The 18609-nt window shown below is 34.7% G+C and overlaps 2 protein-coding genes across 2 annotated transcripts in view; one reads left to right on the top strand and one right to left on the bottom strand.

Moving 5' to 3' along the window:
• Positions 1 to 18609, top strand: part of LOC143237151 (MICAL-like protein 2) — a 67213-nt gene that overhangs the window by 2764 nt on the left and 45840 nt on the right. The window contains exon 2 of the mRNA XM_076476081.1: positions 14990 to 15038. Within this exon, the coding sequence (XP_076332196.1) occupies positions 15027 to 15038 (12 nt within the window). The 5' untranslated portion in view covers positions 14990 to 15026. The remainder of the gene's footprint in view (positions 1 to 14989; positions 15039 to 18609) is intronic.
• On the bottom strand, positions 12889 to 14402 carry LOC143240007 (uncharacterized). Its single transcript, XM_076481757.1, has 2 exons — positions 14096 to 14402; positions 12889 to 13926 (listed from the first exon to the last, which is right to left on the bottom strand). The coding sequence occupies exons 1-2, from the start codon at positions 14160 to 14162 to the stop codon at positions 13667 to 13669; spliced, it is 327 nt and encodes a 108-aa protein (XP_076337872.1). The 5' UTR covers positions 14163 to 14402; the 3' UTR covers positions 12889 to 13666.

The raw sequence follows: 18609 nt of genomic DNA on the forward strand, positions 1-18609 counted from the left end.
GCAAAACTAAACTTAGCAGACGTGTCATCTTTTTTACCGTTTTCTAAATGGATTTCAACTAAATTGTATTTTTTAAAATGTAACCAAACTCTCATTTTTCAATGTCAAGGGGAAACTGTTATTATATCTATTTAAAGTTTACATGTTTTGCTCGATATATATGACTGATAAAATTTAGGGACTGCTGTGCGTTTAGCTTTAAGGGTTAAGATATTAAGATCTACTTTAATTAGAATATTTACATTTCAAAATTTGTTTTTCTGATTTACTCACGTGTAGTTCATTTTATTTCATATCTCCCGTTTTGAGCCTGGCACGGCCAGGTGGTAGGGCGTTCAACTCGTAATCTGAGGGTCGCGGGTTCGGATTCCAGTCACACCAAACATGATCGCCCTTTCAGCGGTGTAGGCGTTATAAAGTAACGCTCAAGAGAGTTTTGTTAACCTGAAGATGACCTAAGAAGGTCGAAACGCTATTCTTTACTTTATTTTAATAAAAGTTTTAATACCCATACCAGCCGTCTTGAAATAACATTTTTACTTCAAGTGTGTTTCTCATCATCACGAAAGTGACGTTCAATCCCATCCACTATTTGTTGATAAAAGAGTAGCAGTAGCATAAGAGATGGTGGTGGGTGGTGATGACTAGCTGCCTCCCTTCTAGTCTTACACTGCTAAATTAAGGACGGCTATATATTGCTATAGTATGACCACCCCTTTATTTTCCTTTGAAGAATTATAAATTAGTGACTCTTACTATCAGTGTTAATCAACACGACTGGAATACAGAATAACATCATTCCTGTTTGAATGCTATTTATCTGAGCTTTCTGATACAGCAACTATTTTTATGGTAAATATGTCGTTTACTAATCGGCGAAGAAAAGTTTACAATTACATCTTTCACAAGACTCCTGTATTATAACTAGTAAATTTTTTATACACTATATTCTTTATCTAGTCTTTAAAGATTTTCCAGAACTAGAAAAGTTTATACAATAGTAGCGCAACCATTATAGTTGCCATATCCATTGCGCACGCTAAACTCAGAGTATTTCTGCCTGGATGGGATACAACAAACATAGTGGTGGTCGATACGCTATTTATTAAAGCCATTTGATACAACAATATGGATACATCTGCCTCAATGTGATTGAAATACTATTACATATTATTTTTCTTGGGAATGGGGAGATACCAAAGAGATCAAATAAATAATGTGTTGTTTAAAAATACAATAATCCTAATACCATTGTCTTGTTAAGAATAAAATTTCATTACAACATATATTCTACATTTTAAAACGCCTAAAGCTGCGAAGCATTAGAAACAATAGCTAAATCTTCTGAAGAAAGTCTCGTAAACTGTAGGTAATTTTTCAACATGTTTCTAAATTTGCTTATTTCGGATTGAAAATCAGAGACGTGTAAAAATATCATATAAGGTGTATCTTTTGTCTCCCACAGTTGATGACAGGATAACTTTTGTTCAATGCCAAAACAAAGAAAGACAAACATTTCCCAGAAATATTATATATATATATATACAATATAATTCTTTATTTAGAATTTACTGTTTAAACACTGCAAGATTGCGAAGTATTAAAAATCAATAGCCCTACAATTTGTAATCAAAATCACCTAAAATACACACTTGTTTTTACCATTCCTCTAATTTTATCCATTTCGAACTAAAAATTAAAGGTGTGTAAAGTTAATATTTGAGATTTACCACTTGTTATCTAACATATTCTAGAAAAAACAACAATATATACCTATATATATATATATACAGTATAGCAATATTACTTTACTTGGTTATAAGGAATCACAAAAACTGTTGATTACATTGACGAACCTGACCACATTCTAAAAGCTCTAGTTTTCCTGTTTCAATGGTGAAAGATGGCCTACCTGAAAGATCTTGCAGGTATCGAGTTTCTTACTTTATTTTACTGGGTTTCTTCCGGATTTTCGGTACTTAAACGGAAGCCATTAAGATTATAAGGTCAACTTATAGAGCAGGGGTCTCCAAATCTTTTTGTACAAAGGCCGGGAGGTAGATCATTTAAGTTTCTTGGGCCGGAGGGGTCATTCATGGTAAAATTAAGTAGGGATGCGTACATGATCAGCATATAACATCACTAATTTATTTCTCATAAGAGCACTTATTGAAAATATTTAAGATGCACAACAGTCTTTTTTATCATTAGTGAGAAGCATGAAACTGGTGATTTTTTGACAACATTACACTTAACTGAGGTTCAAAGTCAGTGCTCTCTATCATCAAAAGTGATTGCAAATGTTCATCAGATAAGGCTGATATGTAACTAGATTCCACGTACTTTTCATGTCTTTTCATAGAAATAGGTAGTGCCAAAAACTGAAATGAATCCATAAGCAAAGTTTTTCAAGATGAATATATTGATTACTTGAAAGGCATTTATGGAATTCTATTAGTTCCCTTCTTTGTATTTGTCTTTCAACATGTCGTTGGATTGAAGATCAGTCACTTCCATTTGAACTTCAGGTGGCAGTTTATTAATTACACAATTTAATGGGTTTTGGAAGACCGTTATTTCTCTTGCATTCGTATCAAGATAAAAAAACGCTCCTTTAACTGTAGTTTCAAGTCAGAAAGGATAATATCTTGCACAAACCTGTGTGGGAATGGGGATCCCGCTTCTTGCTTCAATTTTTACACAACATGGAAAGTATGCGAAGCAACTCCTCATCAATTGGGACTCAAAAAATTAGTTTTTGTCGAAATGCTTTCGCCTTGGTGTACATATCGCAGATAAGCGCAGTTTCGCTTTGTAATTTAAGAGTGGGTTCATTCAGGTACATGGTTACGTCTATATAAAAAGCTAATTTCCAAAGCTATTCACTATTTGTGAAACGGTTGAGGGCGGTTATTTTTATTTAAGAAAATTTCAATCTGAGTTCTAAGCTCAAAAAATCACGACATGACCTTCCCACAGCTAAGCCTTTGAACTGAAGTGTGGTAGGGCAAGTCGGAATATGTTGCTTATTTCCGCCCAGAATTCACGAAATTGAGAATGGTTGAATCCATGAGAGCGAATGAAGTTCACTGTTGAAACTACAGGTTCTATGACACGTAACAGGTCCAGATATTTTCCACACAGTGCTTGCTAATGAATAATGCAGTGAAGAACCATAGGCTTGGAACAACCCGCACTTTGAACAACTTGCCTAACTAAACCATTTTCTGCACTATACATATTTTAACCTCAATCTATTGTAACACACTTCAGCTGTTTCCATTCCAGGTTGTACTGAGTCAGTGAATTTTTGACCCCTTTGAATATGTCCTCAGCTGTGGTTGCTCCACGCATACTGTGAAAAGAAGCTAACTCTTCAATCACTTCAAAATAAGTATTGACTCAACGAATAAACAATAGCATTGTCGGACACATCTCTTGGCTAGTCAAGAACGATGGAAAAACACCCGAACTCCTTAGTCTTGTCATTCAGCTGAAATAGAATATCGCTTCCAAAGTCCTCAACTCTACGATCATGTGTATTCGACGAAAGGCTAATAGACTTAAATATATCTACTATTTTTGGACAAATTTCTTCTGTTGCTTCAATCAGTAAATGGTTTTCCTCGCTTTGCTAACAGGTGTTTCACTCGGAAAGTAGCTTTCATGTGAACTGAGAATAGTTTGATGAGTGCTGGGTTTTGTAATGTCTACGAATGTTTTATTCTTTTAGCACTATGATAGTCTTGTTGCATATTAAGCGCAACGCTTTGTTACGTGATTCAATGACGAAGTAGTCCACACTCCACTGTTCTTTAAAAACACGACATTCATAGTAAACTTTTATCTTCTTCTCTTGTCCTGACATAATAACTAGGAATAGTTATAAACTTGAACATAAAGTAAACAGCAGCATTCACTGACACACACTGAGGTACACGATGCAGGCGCGGGAAGGAACACGTTGCTTCAAGGCACTGGCATCGATAAGCGAGATGACGCAATACTAAGTAATATGACGTTTTCCAGCAAGTAGAAAAGTGATTGGTTTTAACTCAATTACGTTTTATTTTTTTATTTTATGTCATTAAAAATGAAAACGATAATATTATCATTTTATTATTTTAATGAATTGTTGGAGGGTCGTATACCAACTAAATTGGCTTTTGTTCAATGAAATTTTATTTTTTGTTTTTATAATATTAAAAATATTATTACTTTAATAAACTATTGGGGGGTCGCAGTTAGGAGACCCTGTTGTAGAGGATAACAAAATTTCATATGGCGTGGTCAGATGAGGCCCAGCATAGCCAGGTGGTTAAGGCACTCAACTTGTAATCCGAGGGTCGTGGGTATTAAAGATATTAAAGCATTGTCATTAGTTGTCGAATCAGGTGGTAAAGTGCTATTAGTAACCAATCATATAGGAAGTAGTGCCACAAACAGCCATTCAGAAACTGGTATTACGATGTTACTATCAACCAATCAAACAAGTTAGTAAAGTGTTACAAGCAAGACGTCAGAAGAAGTAACATTTTACAACCAACCAACCATTCAAACTGTGTATTGAAGTGATACTAACAGCCATGTTAGATCATAAAATAAACTATTATGATATCGATACCATGCTAAAGTCCTCTTTTTATATACTTTGTTATCCTTGACACATTCAAAGTCTGTAATCTACTGTTTCAGTTTCTACTTTATTGTTTGGATGTGTATTTTTGCTGATGTGTGAAATCATTACCTACTGTTAGTGTAATATAATATAAAAAAAATATATTATAATAATACTCTGTTTCTGTCTAAACTGAAAATGCGCATGCGCGCGTTACATTTTGACCAATGTAAATATAGGGAAAGGTAAATATATTTCAATAGATATTTTGTTCGACAATATATTTAAAGCTTATCAAAGTTTCAAAATTGTCTAACATTATGTCATAGAATAACATTATAAGTTTATTTATTGCTAGTAGTAAGTATGGTAAAGATCAGCTCTAACTAATGAAAAGCAAAATACGTATACAATGCAAAATGTTAATTTATCTCTTTATCAAATATGGGCGGTATCTAATAAAGGCTAAACTAATGTTAGGCCTAAGACAAATGTCTGTGAATATATTTATGATATTTAAACATATCTAGTTGTCACATACAAGCAACAAACTGCTTTAGATACCAGAGACAGTCATCAAATTGCCTTTAGTTACTACATACTGTTATCAAACTAACTTTGGTTACCAATCACTGTCACCAAACTGTTTTTAATTACCATAGACAGTCATTAGACTGTCTCTAAGTACAATAAGTTGTCACCAACCTGACTTTAGATATCATGGACTGTCACCAAACTGACTACAATTTCCGTAACTTGTTATCACACTTAATATAATTCCCATAAATTGTTGTCAACCTTACTTTAGTTACCATAGAGTGCCACTACACTCACCTTACTTTAGTTTCGACAGAAAATTGTAAAACTCATCCTTGTAATAAAAGTCAATTATGAAGCTACCAGAGTTTTTCATCAAACTCACCGATGCAACTATAAACCGTCATCATAATCTTTCACCAAATTTGATTGAGTTACCACAGACAGTGACAAAAGTAACTTCAGTTACTGCAAGCTATCACACAGCTACTTGGTATAACTTTAAATTATCATTCAATAGTTTATAATGATCGACACTTATTTTAAGTCAAAAACAAAAGTATTAGCAAGATCCCTGGAAATACTGGCTGAACTTGCTAGTGATACCAAAAATTATCATTATATTCTTAGTGGGTGAAAAGGTTGTTTGTTTGTTTGTTTTTAATTTTGCGCAAAGCTACTCGAGGGCTATCTGCGCTAGCCGTCCGTAATTTAGCAGTGTAAGACTAAAGGGAAGGCACCTAGTCATCAACACCCACCGCCAACTCTTGGGATACTCTTTTACCTACGATTAGTGGGATTGACCATCACATTATAACGTCCCCACGGCTGAACGGGCAAGCATGTTTGGGGGGACGGAGATACGAACCAGCGACTCTCGGATTACGAGTCGAACGCCTTAACACACTTGGCCATGCCGGGCCGCGTGTGAAAAGACGAGTCATTTAATTATCAGTTGATATCACAAACTATCATTAAATCATCTGGTAGTACTAATAATTATCAGCAAGTTTTCTGGCTGTGCCATAGTTGAACGAAGTATATTATGAGTTGGAGACAGTCAATGACAAAATAATTATAGTGATTTCTGGTCTTACCAAAAAACTATGAGGAAGGACAAAAATAGTAATGATTACTGTCTTGCTTTTAGCAATTAAAACAATCCTCGGGTTGACTTCTGGCTTTATTATACACTCAAAACCAACAAATGAAAATGTTGACTTTTTGCCTGTTATTCGAAAAACATGGGGAAATGTTGACTTTTGGCCTTCTCATAACTTGTCAACAAAAAGATTTAAGGCTGACTCCTACTAGCCTCAGCATAGTTTGTCAGCAGTCAAACACTTACATTCACTATATGGTCTTGGGCCTTACTTTAGTTTGTCCATAGAAAAATAAACAATATTAATTCCTGACCATAACACAGCCTGCTAAGAAAAATAAATGTTTCTTTGTTGATGATCTTATCCCACAATGTCGGTAGAAAGGGTTTTGTATTGATTTCTGGCCCTAGCATATCTCTGAAAGCAACTCCTGTCTACACCACTGACTCAATTTATTCCTTAATAAAGGGTTCCCCAAAGGATCAAGGGTACGTTTTTGCACTTGCAACACTACAATCTTGGGTTCGATTCTCTATGATGGGGCCCGGAATGGCCAGGTGGTTAAGGCATTCGACTCGTAATTTGAGGGTCGCGAGGTCGAATCCCCATCGCACCAAGAATGCTGGTCCTTTTAGCCATGGTTGGCGTTATAATGTGACGGTCAATCCCACTTTTCGTTGGTAAAAGAGTAGCCCAAGAGTTGGCGGGAGGTGGTGATGACTAGCTGCCTTCCCTTTAGTCTTACACTGGCACATTATGGACGGCTAGCGCAGATAGCCCTCGTGTAACTTTGCGCGAAATAAAAAAAAACAACTTTTGAAAAACTGGTGGTTAGGACACTCGACTTCCAAGCTGAAGGTTGTAGGTTCGAATCCCTTATGCGAACATGCTCTTTCTGCCATGGGGATATCGTAATGTAATGGTTAATCCAAAAGTTGGCTGTGGTTCGTGTTAACTAACGTTCGTCCCTCTAAATCTATCACTTCTAAACTGGAGACGGTTAACATAGCTGGCTCTGGTGTAGCTTTGCGCTAAATGTATAACAAACCAATCAACCAAACAAACAATAGCATGGATACCATAATAGATTATTACATATACTCATGTTTCTTTCAAGTTTTTATTAAACTATGTGCTTGTTGATTTATTCAATTGGTTGCAAAATGTAACATTCTAGACAAGTAACAACAAGAGTATATCTACAGTACTTATCCACTTCTGTAGAGTCAAAATATGGATTTGTAACTTGAGAGGATAAGGCATACACTGTTTCTATCCTTATTTTTTTAGAGTTCCTCTTTGTAGACTTGAAAATATAATCTTCGCGTTTTGAATCAACTTCTGCACGTTTTTGACAATCTCTATTTCCTCCTTTAAATTATTATTTTTTTAATTATTTTACTTCTTAAGTTTTTTTAAATAATGTTTATGTTACACACATGTGCATATGTTCAGTTGAATGTTACATGTTTTTTAACAGTTTACGGCTGTATTGACCTTTTTTTGTTTCACACAACTATAATTCACTGAGCCAGGTGGTTTTGTGTCTGAGATTTCATGTAAACATACTTTTATCAAGCAAAGAACGAAATGCAGTAGAATAAGTCACCACTCATAAGAGTATAGAAATCATCTACTGTTAGGAAACTCACTGAAATAGTTGAAGAAAACCATGTAAAGATAATGTACGACAAAAGACTCGAGACGTAGTGAATCCTCAACGTGGCAGTTTCCAATTAATGCACTATAAGTTGCACAAATTATTTTCCAATTAATGCGGTTATTGTTGTTTGTAGTTAAGCATAAAGCTACACAAAGGGCTTTCTGTGCTCCGCAAACGTACCCTTGTGTCACTGAGTGGAGCAATGAATGACCTTCAGGAATGAACTTAAAAAATAGTCCTACAACCTTCGTAGGAGTTTGTTTAGTAGCTATGCATAAATTTTGGTGCAATATACTTAACCGTTTTTGCTATCGGTTTTAGTGTTTGAATGGCTTCAAAGAGAAACTTGTCCAGTAGCGATGAAAAAATAATACAATCTCTCCTCCTTTTTTCAAGAATCAATATAAAAATAATCCTATGACTTGCGAGGAGTTTTTTAGTAGGCATGTTCAAGTGTGAATAAAATATTCGTACTTGATTATTTCTGGTTTTGTTTTGAATTTCGCGCAAAGCTACACGAGGGTTATCTGCGTTTGCCGTCCATACTTTAGCAGTATAGATTAGAGGAAAGACAATTTAGTCATCACCACCCACCGCCAACTCTTGAGCTACTCTTTTACCAACGAATAGGGGGATTGTTCGTCAGATTATAACGCCTCCACGGCTGAAAGAGCCAGTAAGTTTGGTGTGACGGGGATTTGAACCAGCGACTCTCAAACTACGAGTCGAGTGCCTTAACCACCTGGCTATGCCGGGCCGATTTTTTCTGTAGGCTTGTAAAACACGAATAATAACAACAACATGAAAAAAAAACAAATGGATTAACTTCGAATTTTTGTCTAACAAAATCGCAAAAGTACCTTTTTTTTACTACTATTAATATTTTAGCAGCCTTAAACATTGGTATAGAAGGTCTTGAGTTTTGTTTCAAGAAAGAGTTTGCTTTTTAAGATGGCTTTTACTCGTATGTTCTTTGAGAATTTCTGGGAAATTCCTGGGCGAACCCTATTATGAACTATACTGTCGTGGTTCATGATATTACTGTTTCAAAGTGTGGTGTTACTAGTCGAACACATTTTATCAAGGACACGTATGTTCATCTCTTTCAGGCTAGACAACAGTCTTTGTACGTAAGTTAAACGGTCGAACGCTGTTCTGGGTGAATGAACTCCGTTCAAAATCGATGAAATTTGAGATAATTCATGATATGGTTTATCACAACGAAGAACATTTTGATCTAACTATTTTCTTTTTGTTTCGCGAAATTATTAAATTTATTAACTTCAGGACGAAAGCGATCTTCAAAAACAAACAAACAAACAAAATCCGAATCGATTGAGAATTGTTCGACCATGTTGCTGTCTGGACAGGCTGCAGGATATCCTCTCCAGCTTCATTCCTTTGAACGTTGGAACTGAAATCAGACTAGAAGTGTCGTCGATCTAACAAGGTTAACTAGGTGTTGTAACGTTACGTATCGATGAGCAGTCACTAACTGATTACGTCCTGAGTACAGAATAACCGTGGTAATTTTTTTTATGCGCCTCCTAGTATGAATATTGTGTACGAGTTTGTGAATGTTGTTTGTGGGTGGCTGATATAAGCATGTCTTCTTCATGTCTGTACGTGTACATTACGAAGTACCATAAATACATTTTTAACTTATTCATCAATAAAGCAAGTTTCCGGATTAGATCAATAATTAATGTAATTAAATTGATATGCCTTGCTACCTGAGTGTAACCAACGCTGTAAAATATCTCGTTATTAGAATGCACATGTTCATAAGTTCAGTGCCATCGTTGTTAGCGATATCTTCGGTCGTAATCCTAATAATGTCTTATTAAGTTCGGCTAGTTTAAGTGAATTAAGTTAGTCCTACACATGAGTATGAACTTAAAATTGATTATTGATATTATCACGGCCCTGTTCCTTGATATGCTCAACATATTGATATCTGTATGGAAATATTTGATGTCTCACAGACTTAGGGTCTGAAAATACAAACAAAAATATTTTCAACAGCTATTTTTCAAATACAGTAAACTTGAAGCTCAGTAACCTGAAGCTCATGGTGAAAATTTTCCTTCTCTCATGTACGACGTTAAAAACAAAGTTTTAAAGTTTGATCTAGGTTACAATTATCCGGAGTGTCACGTCACAAACAGGGAAGTCATTGTTTCCAAGGTTCTCTTCTAGTGCAAACAAAGTGTTCAAGTCGCCTTCGGTTATTATTGGTCAGTCAAAGTGACGTTTAAAAACAATGTTGGTGTAAATTATCCTTTACTTCTTGGTTTACTTCTAGTGGGTGTTTTGACACAACTGTACACATGTTGTAGACGTGGTGGAAGATATAATCTTATCATCTTGTCAGTAGACAGTTTATATAGTATGTAGGATACACATCTTATCAACGTGTCAACAGACAGTCCGTATCATTCGTAGAACACGCATCTTATCAACATGTCATTAGACAGTTCGTTCCATTAGTGGGATACAAAGTTTACCAACATGCCAATAGACAATTCGTATCATTATTAGAATACAGGGTTTACCAGTAGACAATTCGTATTATAAGTAGAATACAAAGTTTATCAACATGCCAGAAAACAATTTGTATTTTAAGTAGAATACAAGGTTTACCAACATGCCAGAAGACAATTCGTATTGTAAGTGGGAGACATGGGTTATTAACGTGCCAGTAGGCAGTTCGTATTATAAATGTCTTCTAGTTTTTTCCTGTAATAACAATAAATCATTCCATAGTTTATATTTTGTTGTAATTAACATTTATTTATCCGTTAATTCCAAACTTACTATGAAATGGTTGAGTTAGTTTTCATAAAGAAGATAAACCTCTTCATATTAAAGATATGATATTATTTTAACACCTGTGAGATTTTTATATCTTAAAAATATCAGTTAACTGATCCATTAAAATGGCATATTATTTTTATGTAAATATGTTTTTATTTTTATCTTGCAGTCATAAATAGCTTTGGTTAAAACACACTGATCTATTGTTAATCTGTAATCTAAAATATAATAATTCTCGATTAGATCAATTTAATTGTTATAATTATCTTATGGTTAAGATATAACAATTACAACCTTTGTTAAGGTTATACATTTATTGAAAGATCGATATTACATATTGATATATTTCTTCAATACTTTTACTTCAATTCTGAGTCGCTCACTATAATAACTTAGTTTGAGGTTAATATGTTCTAACGCTGTTTTATTTTAGGAAGAGCTCCAAACTAAGCTAGATTATAGGGGCGGAGTTTAGAATGTTTCTGAATATGTAAAGCAGCAAGTCTCAAGACGACCACAGGCAGTATTATATAAAGTCGCGATGTTATTGCATGAATCAGAACTACATTTTGACATTCTCTGACCCGGTCTGGCATGGCCAGGTGGGTTAAGGCGTTCGGCTCGTAATCTGAGGGTCGCAGGTTCGAATTCCCGTCGCGCCAAACATGCTCGCCCTTTCAGCCATGAGGGCGTTATAATGTGACGGTAAATCCCACTGTTCGTTAGTAAAAGAGTAGCCCAAGAGTTGGCGGTGGATGGTGATGAGTAGCTTCCTTCCCTCTAGTCTTACACTGCTAAATTAGGGACGGCTAGCACAGATAGCCCTCGAGTAGTTTTGCGCGAAATTCTTAAAACAACTAAATATAACAAGCATTAACTGACGTCACGTAGGTAGAGTGAGGTACGTGAAGACTGAGCATGCGCAGGAATGGATGTGTTACAACTGTTTACAACGTGGAACGGATGTGCTACAGCTGTTTACAACGTGGAATGGATGTAATACAGCTATTTACAATGTGGAATGGATGTGCTACAGCTGCTTACAACGCGAAATATCCATAGGCTTAGCTCATAAACATGTGTTCAGCTCAGATATTTAGAATTCAAAAAATGGCAATATCTCTTTTATTTAATAACACTGGAAAACAGGAGAATATGGGTCAACTTGATGGACTGGGATCATTTGAAAATAGACATGTAACAAGTGATAAAAATGTGAGGCATCTTTTAAAAGGTGAGAAACCACAAACGAAAGTTCAGATCCAGCTAAAGCTATTGAGGAGTCCCAGTAAAGAAGGTTCTTTACCTAGGAAGGCGATACATATACACACGTTACTCCCACGACAGATCCATTCAACAGTTGTATACCATAAGCAGCTGGAAACGAACATTTCTGTTTTTCATTAAAGAATATACAGACACATGCGATCGAACTATTGCAACAGACGCTGTGAAACCATTGTTCTCGTACACTAGATAGATTTTGGAAATGTTCGCAGGGAGAAGGTGTGTGCTTCAGACCTGACAGTTCGATAACGAAGTCTTTTGCAAGTATAAAAGTTGCGCTGTAAGGATGTAAGTCGAAATACACGATCATCAGATGGAGTGAGACAGGCCATGGTGACAGAGGCTGTAATACCATAGTGAGAGAGACTTCAAAACCGTTTCGTTGTAACATACTAAACCTGTATAAATCGTAAAGAGGTCAAAGTACAGAATAACCAAGAATGACCTTTAGTCCTGCATGTTTGTAGCTCTTACTAAAGATAAACTTTTTGCAACTGATGTATTCAAAGATCACAGGCGTTACTTAGTGATTATTTGCATAGTTTAAGATCTCCACTGAGTTACCTATTGGTAAACAACGCACTTTGGCTCTTAAATATCATGAACAAAAGTAACTAACAAATACTTTATTTATCATCATATTATGAAAAACAGTTAAAAGCAAAACAAAGAAAATAAGGATTAACATAAAATACTGATATAAGTTTTTATTAGCATAAAATACTGATCCAAGTTTTCTTCATTAACATAAAATACTGAACCAAGTTTTCTTTATTAACATGAAATACTGATCCAAGTTTTCTTCATTAACATAAAATACTGAACCAAGTTTTCTTTATTAACATAAAATACTGAACCAAGTTTTCTTTATTAACATGAAATACTGATCCAAGTTTTCTTCATTAACATAAAATACTGAACCAAGTTTTCTTTATTAGTGGCAATTTCTGATTTTATTGCTTCCATAACGGACGTAAAATTGAAACAACTTTATTAATAAAACATTTGACTTCACAAAAATAGTAAGTGTCATAGACTTTGTATGAAAGAAAAAATGTATGGAAGAAGTAACGTTTACTTCTACATATGAGGAGAACTAGACTGGTTTGTTTTGAATTTCGCGCAAAGCTACACGAGGGAAGGCAGCTAATCATCACCACCCACCGCCAACTTTTGGGCTACTCTTTTACCAATGAATAGTGAGATTGGCCGTCATATTATAATGTCTCCATGGCTGAAAGTGCGAGCATGTTTGGTGTGACTGGGATTTGAGCCCGCGACCTTCGAATCACGAATCGAGTGCCTTAACCACCTGGCCATTCCGGGCCCATATAAGGAGAAACCGATAACTATTTCTATGGATAAATTATGTGTATAACTATGAATTTTTATGTGTTCCTAACTACGATAATTACTATCTTTTGGTCATACATGGCTTAGTGGTTAGAGTACAGAATTCTAGAACGAAAGGTTCAAAGTTCGAGTCGCGATATGCAGATTTAGCAAGGAAGCTGATCAGGGACCGCTTTTTCTGGTAGATTTAGCAAGTAAAGTCAACAAAAGTTGAATATACAACTGAGTTTTTTATGTTTGTTTGTAAACAACATAATCTGGACGTCTTGTATAAAATGAACAATATCTTTACTTACTGCTGCACAAAACCTTTGGAAACTGAGTATGCGTATATGTACCACAGCTCGGATAGTTACTGTTTAGTTTTGCAGCTTTTAAGACTGACCTCTGTTGGAACATTAGTTTTCGTTCTGTAGGATCTTGCCAAGAACTGAACTTAGGAAGTGTAGCTGACTTTAGAATGAAAGTTAGATTACTTTGTTCATGGGACAGCGTTACCACTTTAGTTCCTTTTCTGGTACAGTAGTGGTCGGCTGTCTCCCCGCCCCCTGAAAAGAAAGACACGTAGTAATTAATAAGAATATAAGATACCGAACGTTCCCGGACCACGTGCAGCCGTCATGACAGTTAAGAAAGTTCGTACTGGAAAATATAGAATTATTAAGAAGTCTATGACATACCCGTACAACACAATTATACAAACACCAGGTTACATACCTAAAGAGTGTTGAATGACCTCATACATCCGGGTCCTTTGAAAGTCAACTTTAACAGAAATTAGCATCTTGTCGACACACCCAACCTTACATTTGAGAGTAACACTAGGTTTTATTTCTCTAGCTTCTTTCTTCTTAAGCTTTTGCAATTCGAATGAAGTTTCATCATTGTGAGTCAATTAGTTTCCTTTTAAGAGTTACTTCCTATTCGTCAACAGAAGTTAAAACGTCTATAGTGTACAACAGTACCTTTATTGTCCTATTGATTCTGTCTGGATGTTTGGTTTACTTCAAGTGATGTTGAGACATTACACGATACACACTATAAAGTAAGATGATGGAGCAGCTACAGTTTGTTGGTTAAGTGAGTTCAAATAGAAGAAACATGTACATTCTGACGTAGAACCAGAACAGTTTCAAAGAGACAGGTGAAAGTTCACTGTTGTGGTCGACAGCCACTCGTGGTTAGAAACCGTGAGTTTGATGTATTATTCTGTGCTTTGTTCTTATGAAATGATCAATTTATTAAACAGTACGGTCTTATTAGTCATACTCTCTGTTCTTATGAAATGATCAATTTATTAAACAGTACAGTCTTATTAGTCATACTCTCTGTTCTTATGAAATGACCAATTTATTAAACAGTACAATCTTATTAGTCATACTCTCTGTTCTTATGAAATGATCAATTTATTAAACAGTACAATCTTATTAGTCATACTCTCTGTTCTTATGAAATGATCAATTTATTAAACAATACAATCTTATTAGTCATAATCTCTGTTCTTATGAATGATCATTTTTATAGTTTTGAAAATCAAAGACTTTTATTCAATCTTTGCTCTAAAGTTATATCTTCTGATGTTTAAATGTTTTATTCATCTTTTTTTAACAGGTAGAATTAGGAACTACAATAAAGAACTCGAAGCTCTATGAATGTTCTGGTATGTATATTTCTTATATTTTTATTTGGTTTTTCTTTATTATCGTAGGTGTTTTTCAATGTTAATTGTTCATAATTCCTGGATGAAGATATTTGCATCTGTGTCCTCAAGAAATAAATGCCAAAACCTTTCTGCTTTAACCCTTTAAATGTTACTATATTAATTAAAATGTAGAGTTAACTATACAAAATGATAAATTTACTTAAATTATCGAGTATATGAGAAATACAGTGAAATATCTGTAGTACAGAGATTAATCATGCAGTCCTATCTTGGAATATCATAGTATTTATTCTGAATACAGGTTTTGTATTTTGTACAGGTGCATGGTTCACATGTCACGTGGTTGAGAAAATATTTTAGTTGATTTCGTTTTTAGTTACCATTGTTCTGTTGTTGTCAAAATGGATAATACTTGTACCTCTCTGGAGTGTATTCTGTAATACTACACGACTGTAAGGATGTCGGTTGCAGTGTTCTTCAACGGTTAAGTAGGTATCATCTATAGGTTACGACTCCATTTATCTTGCACTAGGAATGATCAGTCCCGATGAGTCGTTGGTCATCCCGGGTAAATGTGAAATGTCTTTAATGTTAAATAATGGTAAATTTTGTCACTATTGCCTATCAAGTCATTGTAGTTGGTCTAGTTGTTATAGTAGAAAGAGTTAACCAATGAAGTTGTTCAGTCATATGAAGCACACACATAATGTGTTTGTGTTTTGCATTATAATAAAGATTGTTCTTTTTGTATTTGTTTGTTTCATTATTGTTAAACATACAGTTCTACAATAGAATATTTGTATTATGTTCACCATGGATGGATATCATAACCCAGTTACTTACATTACTGCGCAAAAATATTAGGACAAAATCAAATATTAGATTTCAGGCTGGTTTTAAAGAACAATATAATGTAAATCACAGGTGAAACGTAACTTTATTAATGTTCATATTTAGTACAATATAAACTCAGTGGAAGTACAATATAAACTCAGTGGAAGTACTTGAATTTAGCAAACACTTAATATTTTGTGCCCCTCCTTTTTCTTTAATAACTGTAGACAGTCTTTCAGACATCGTTGCAACATATTTAACCAGCGACATTTGGGAATTTTTTCCAAATGTTTCTAATACTCTTCCATAAAGTTTCTTTGGAAGAAACTTTTGATTTGTCAGGTTTCTAATCTATCAGTTCTCAGATCTGCTCATTTGGGTTGAGATTGGGGCTCTGTGAAGCCATTGCATCATTTGAATGACTTCAGTAGCTTCTTTCTTATCAAAGTAATTTCTTCATATGTTGTATGAGTGTTTAGTGTTATTATCTTCTTGGTAGTATAATCCTTTATCAATAAGATGCGATCCCCTGGGTATAACATGACAGATCAGTATCTGATGGTATACATACTGGTCCATTATTTCATCTATTTTTCAAATATCTCCTGTCGTCTCAGTAAAATAACACCCCAACCCACCATGAAGCATAAAAGTGTGGTAGGTTTCTTCTGGAAGAAACAACTTATGCTCTCAACTAAATATTTCAAACTAATAACACCTTTTTTTTCAATAATCGAGAATTCAGTTTTTCTATATTTTAACAAATTTAAGTCTCTTGACAATATCTGGAGGTCGAAGTGAAGGTTTTTAACTGGTACACGACCATATATTCCATTTTCATTGAGGTTTCTTGATACTGTATATCTGTACATTTTTCTGTCATCTGGTACATGGTTGTTTATCTCATGCTTGAGATCAGTGACAGTTTTCCTTCTGTCCTGAAGGCTACATAAACAAAGATACTTAACATCAGTATCATTGAGTTTAGGTGTTCTGTCTCTTACTTTTCTATTTTTAAATTTACTTGCCTCAGTCTCTCGATCTGTGGTGTACTTGACAGTGTTTTAGAAGTATTTCGGGTCTGCAGTAATTTGTTGGAGTCGAACCACCATCTTTTAAAGCTTTTATGTAAACTCTCTGCCCTACTAACAATTTCCTACTATTTTTCAGTCATAACATGTCAACAGAACTTGATATATAGTGTTAAACACTGTTTTTATCAATATTTATTTGTGGTGTGTTGTTAAATTAAATTGATTTATTCTAGTATATACCTGTACCATTAGCTGTAATTACCATGACAGTAATTTTTTCCCTTAGATTTGATCAGTATTTTAATTCCAACAAAACCTTTATGACATGCCCTTGATACCAGTGTATAGAAAGTCTAAAGAATGATAAGTATTCTCACCCTGACTCATTCAGTTGTCAACAGGGATCAGTGAAGCATTACTACAGTGTTGAAAATTACATTCTGTAATGACGTGGAAGAATTAGTCACATGAAATGGTAGAATGACAAATTGTTATCTTATCCTAACACTTTTACTCAGTACTGTATTGATGAATTATCGGGACTACACTTTAAGTTAGGTCTCTTTACTTGATTTTATATCGAATTATTTTGTAAAATGTTTATCAGTACTTTATAATTGCTATTTTGATCGAATTTCCTCTTATCTAGCTTGCCCTTCCACATACGTATATATATATTAGTTTATCTCAATGAAATTACATACTCGCACAGATCTAGATATAAAACTATGTTTCTGATCAGGGTACTACCTTTTTAAAGGAAGTTCTCTTGTCTAACAAACTGTCCACCTATATAATGTGTAATGTGTAATGATGATAGCACATGAAACATTGTCTCCTGTGTGAAGGCATTCTCTACAGCTTTACATTTCAAACAGTGAATGTTACGTGGGATATAATACGTGCTGCAGCATTACAGTTTACATTCTGAATGTTACATGGGATATAATACGTGCTGTATGACTACAGTTTACATTCTGAATGTTACATGGGATATAATACGTGCTGTATGACTACAGTTTACATTCTGAATGTTACATGGGATATAATACGTGCTGTATGACTGCAGCTTACACTCTGAATGCTACATGGGATATAATACGTGCTGTATGACTACAGTTTACATTCTGAATGTTACATGGGATATAATACGTGCTGTATGACTACAGTTTACACTCTGAATGCTACATGGGATATAATACGTGCTGTATGACTACAGTTTACATTCTGAATGTTACATGGGATATAATACGTGCTGTATGACTGCAGCTTACACTCTGAATGCTACATGGGATATAATACGTGCTGTATGACTGCAGCTTACACTCTGAATGTTACATGGGATATAATACGTGCTGTATGACTACAGTTTACATTCTGAATGTTACATGGGATATAATACGTGCTGTATGACTACAGTTTACATTCTGAATGTTACATGGGATATAATACGTGCTGTATGACTGCAGCTTACACTCTGAATGTTACATGGGATATAATACGTGAGACAGTTTGAAATCCGCATGCATTCCTCCCCATCTATAGAAACACCGTCCAATTTTGTAAGTTATAAGTAATATATATGCAACAACTATAAAGCTCATAAGGTTAAACTAGCAGATTTAATGTTTTACTTATAAAGCAAAACTGCAAATGCAACTTTAGGCAAGATAGATCAAATCATTAATATTGAACTTTTA

Source organism: Tachypleus tridentatus, chromosome 13 (assembly GCF_004210375.1).
Source record: "Tachypleus tridentatus isolate NWPU-2018 chromosome 13, ASM421037v1, whole genome shotgun sequence".
NCBI lineage: Eukaryota > Metazoa > Arthropoda > Merostomata > Xiphosura > Limulidae > Tachypleus > Tachypleus tridentatus.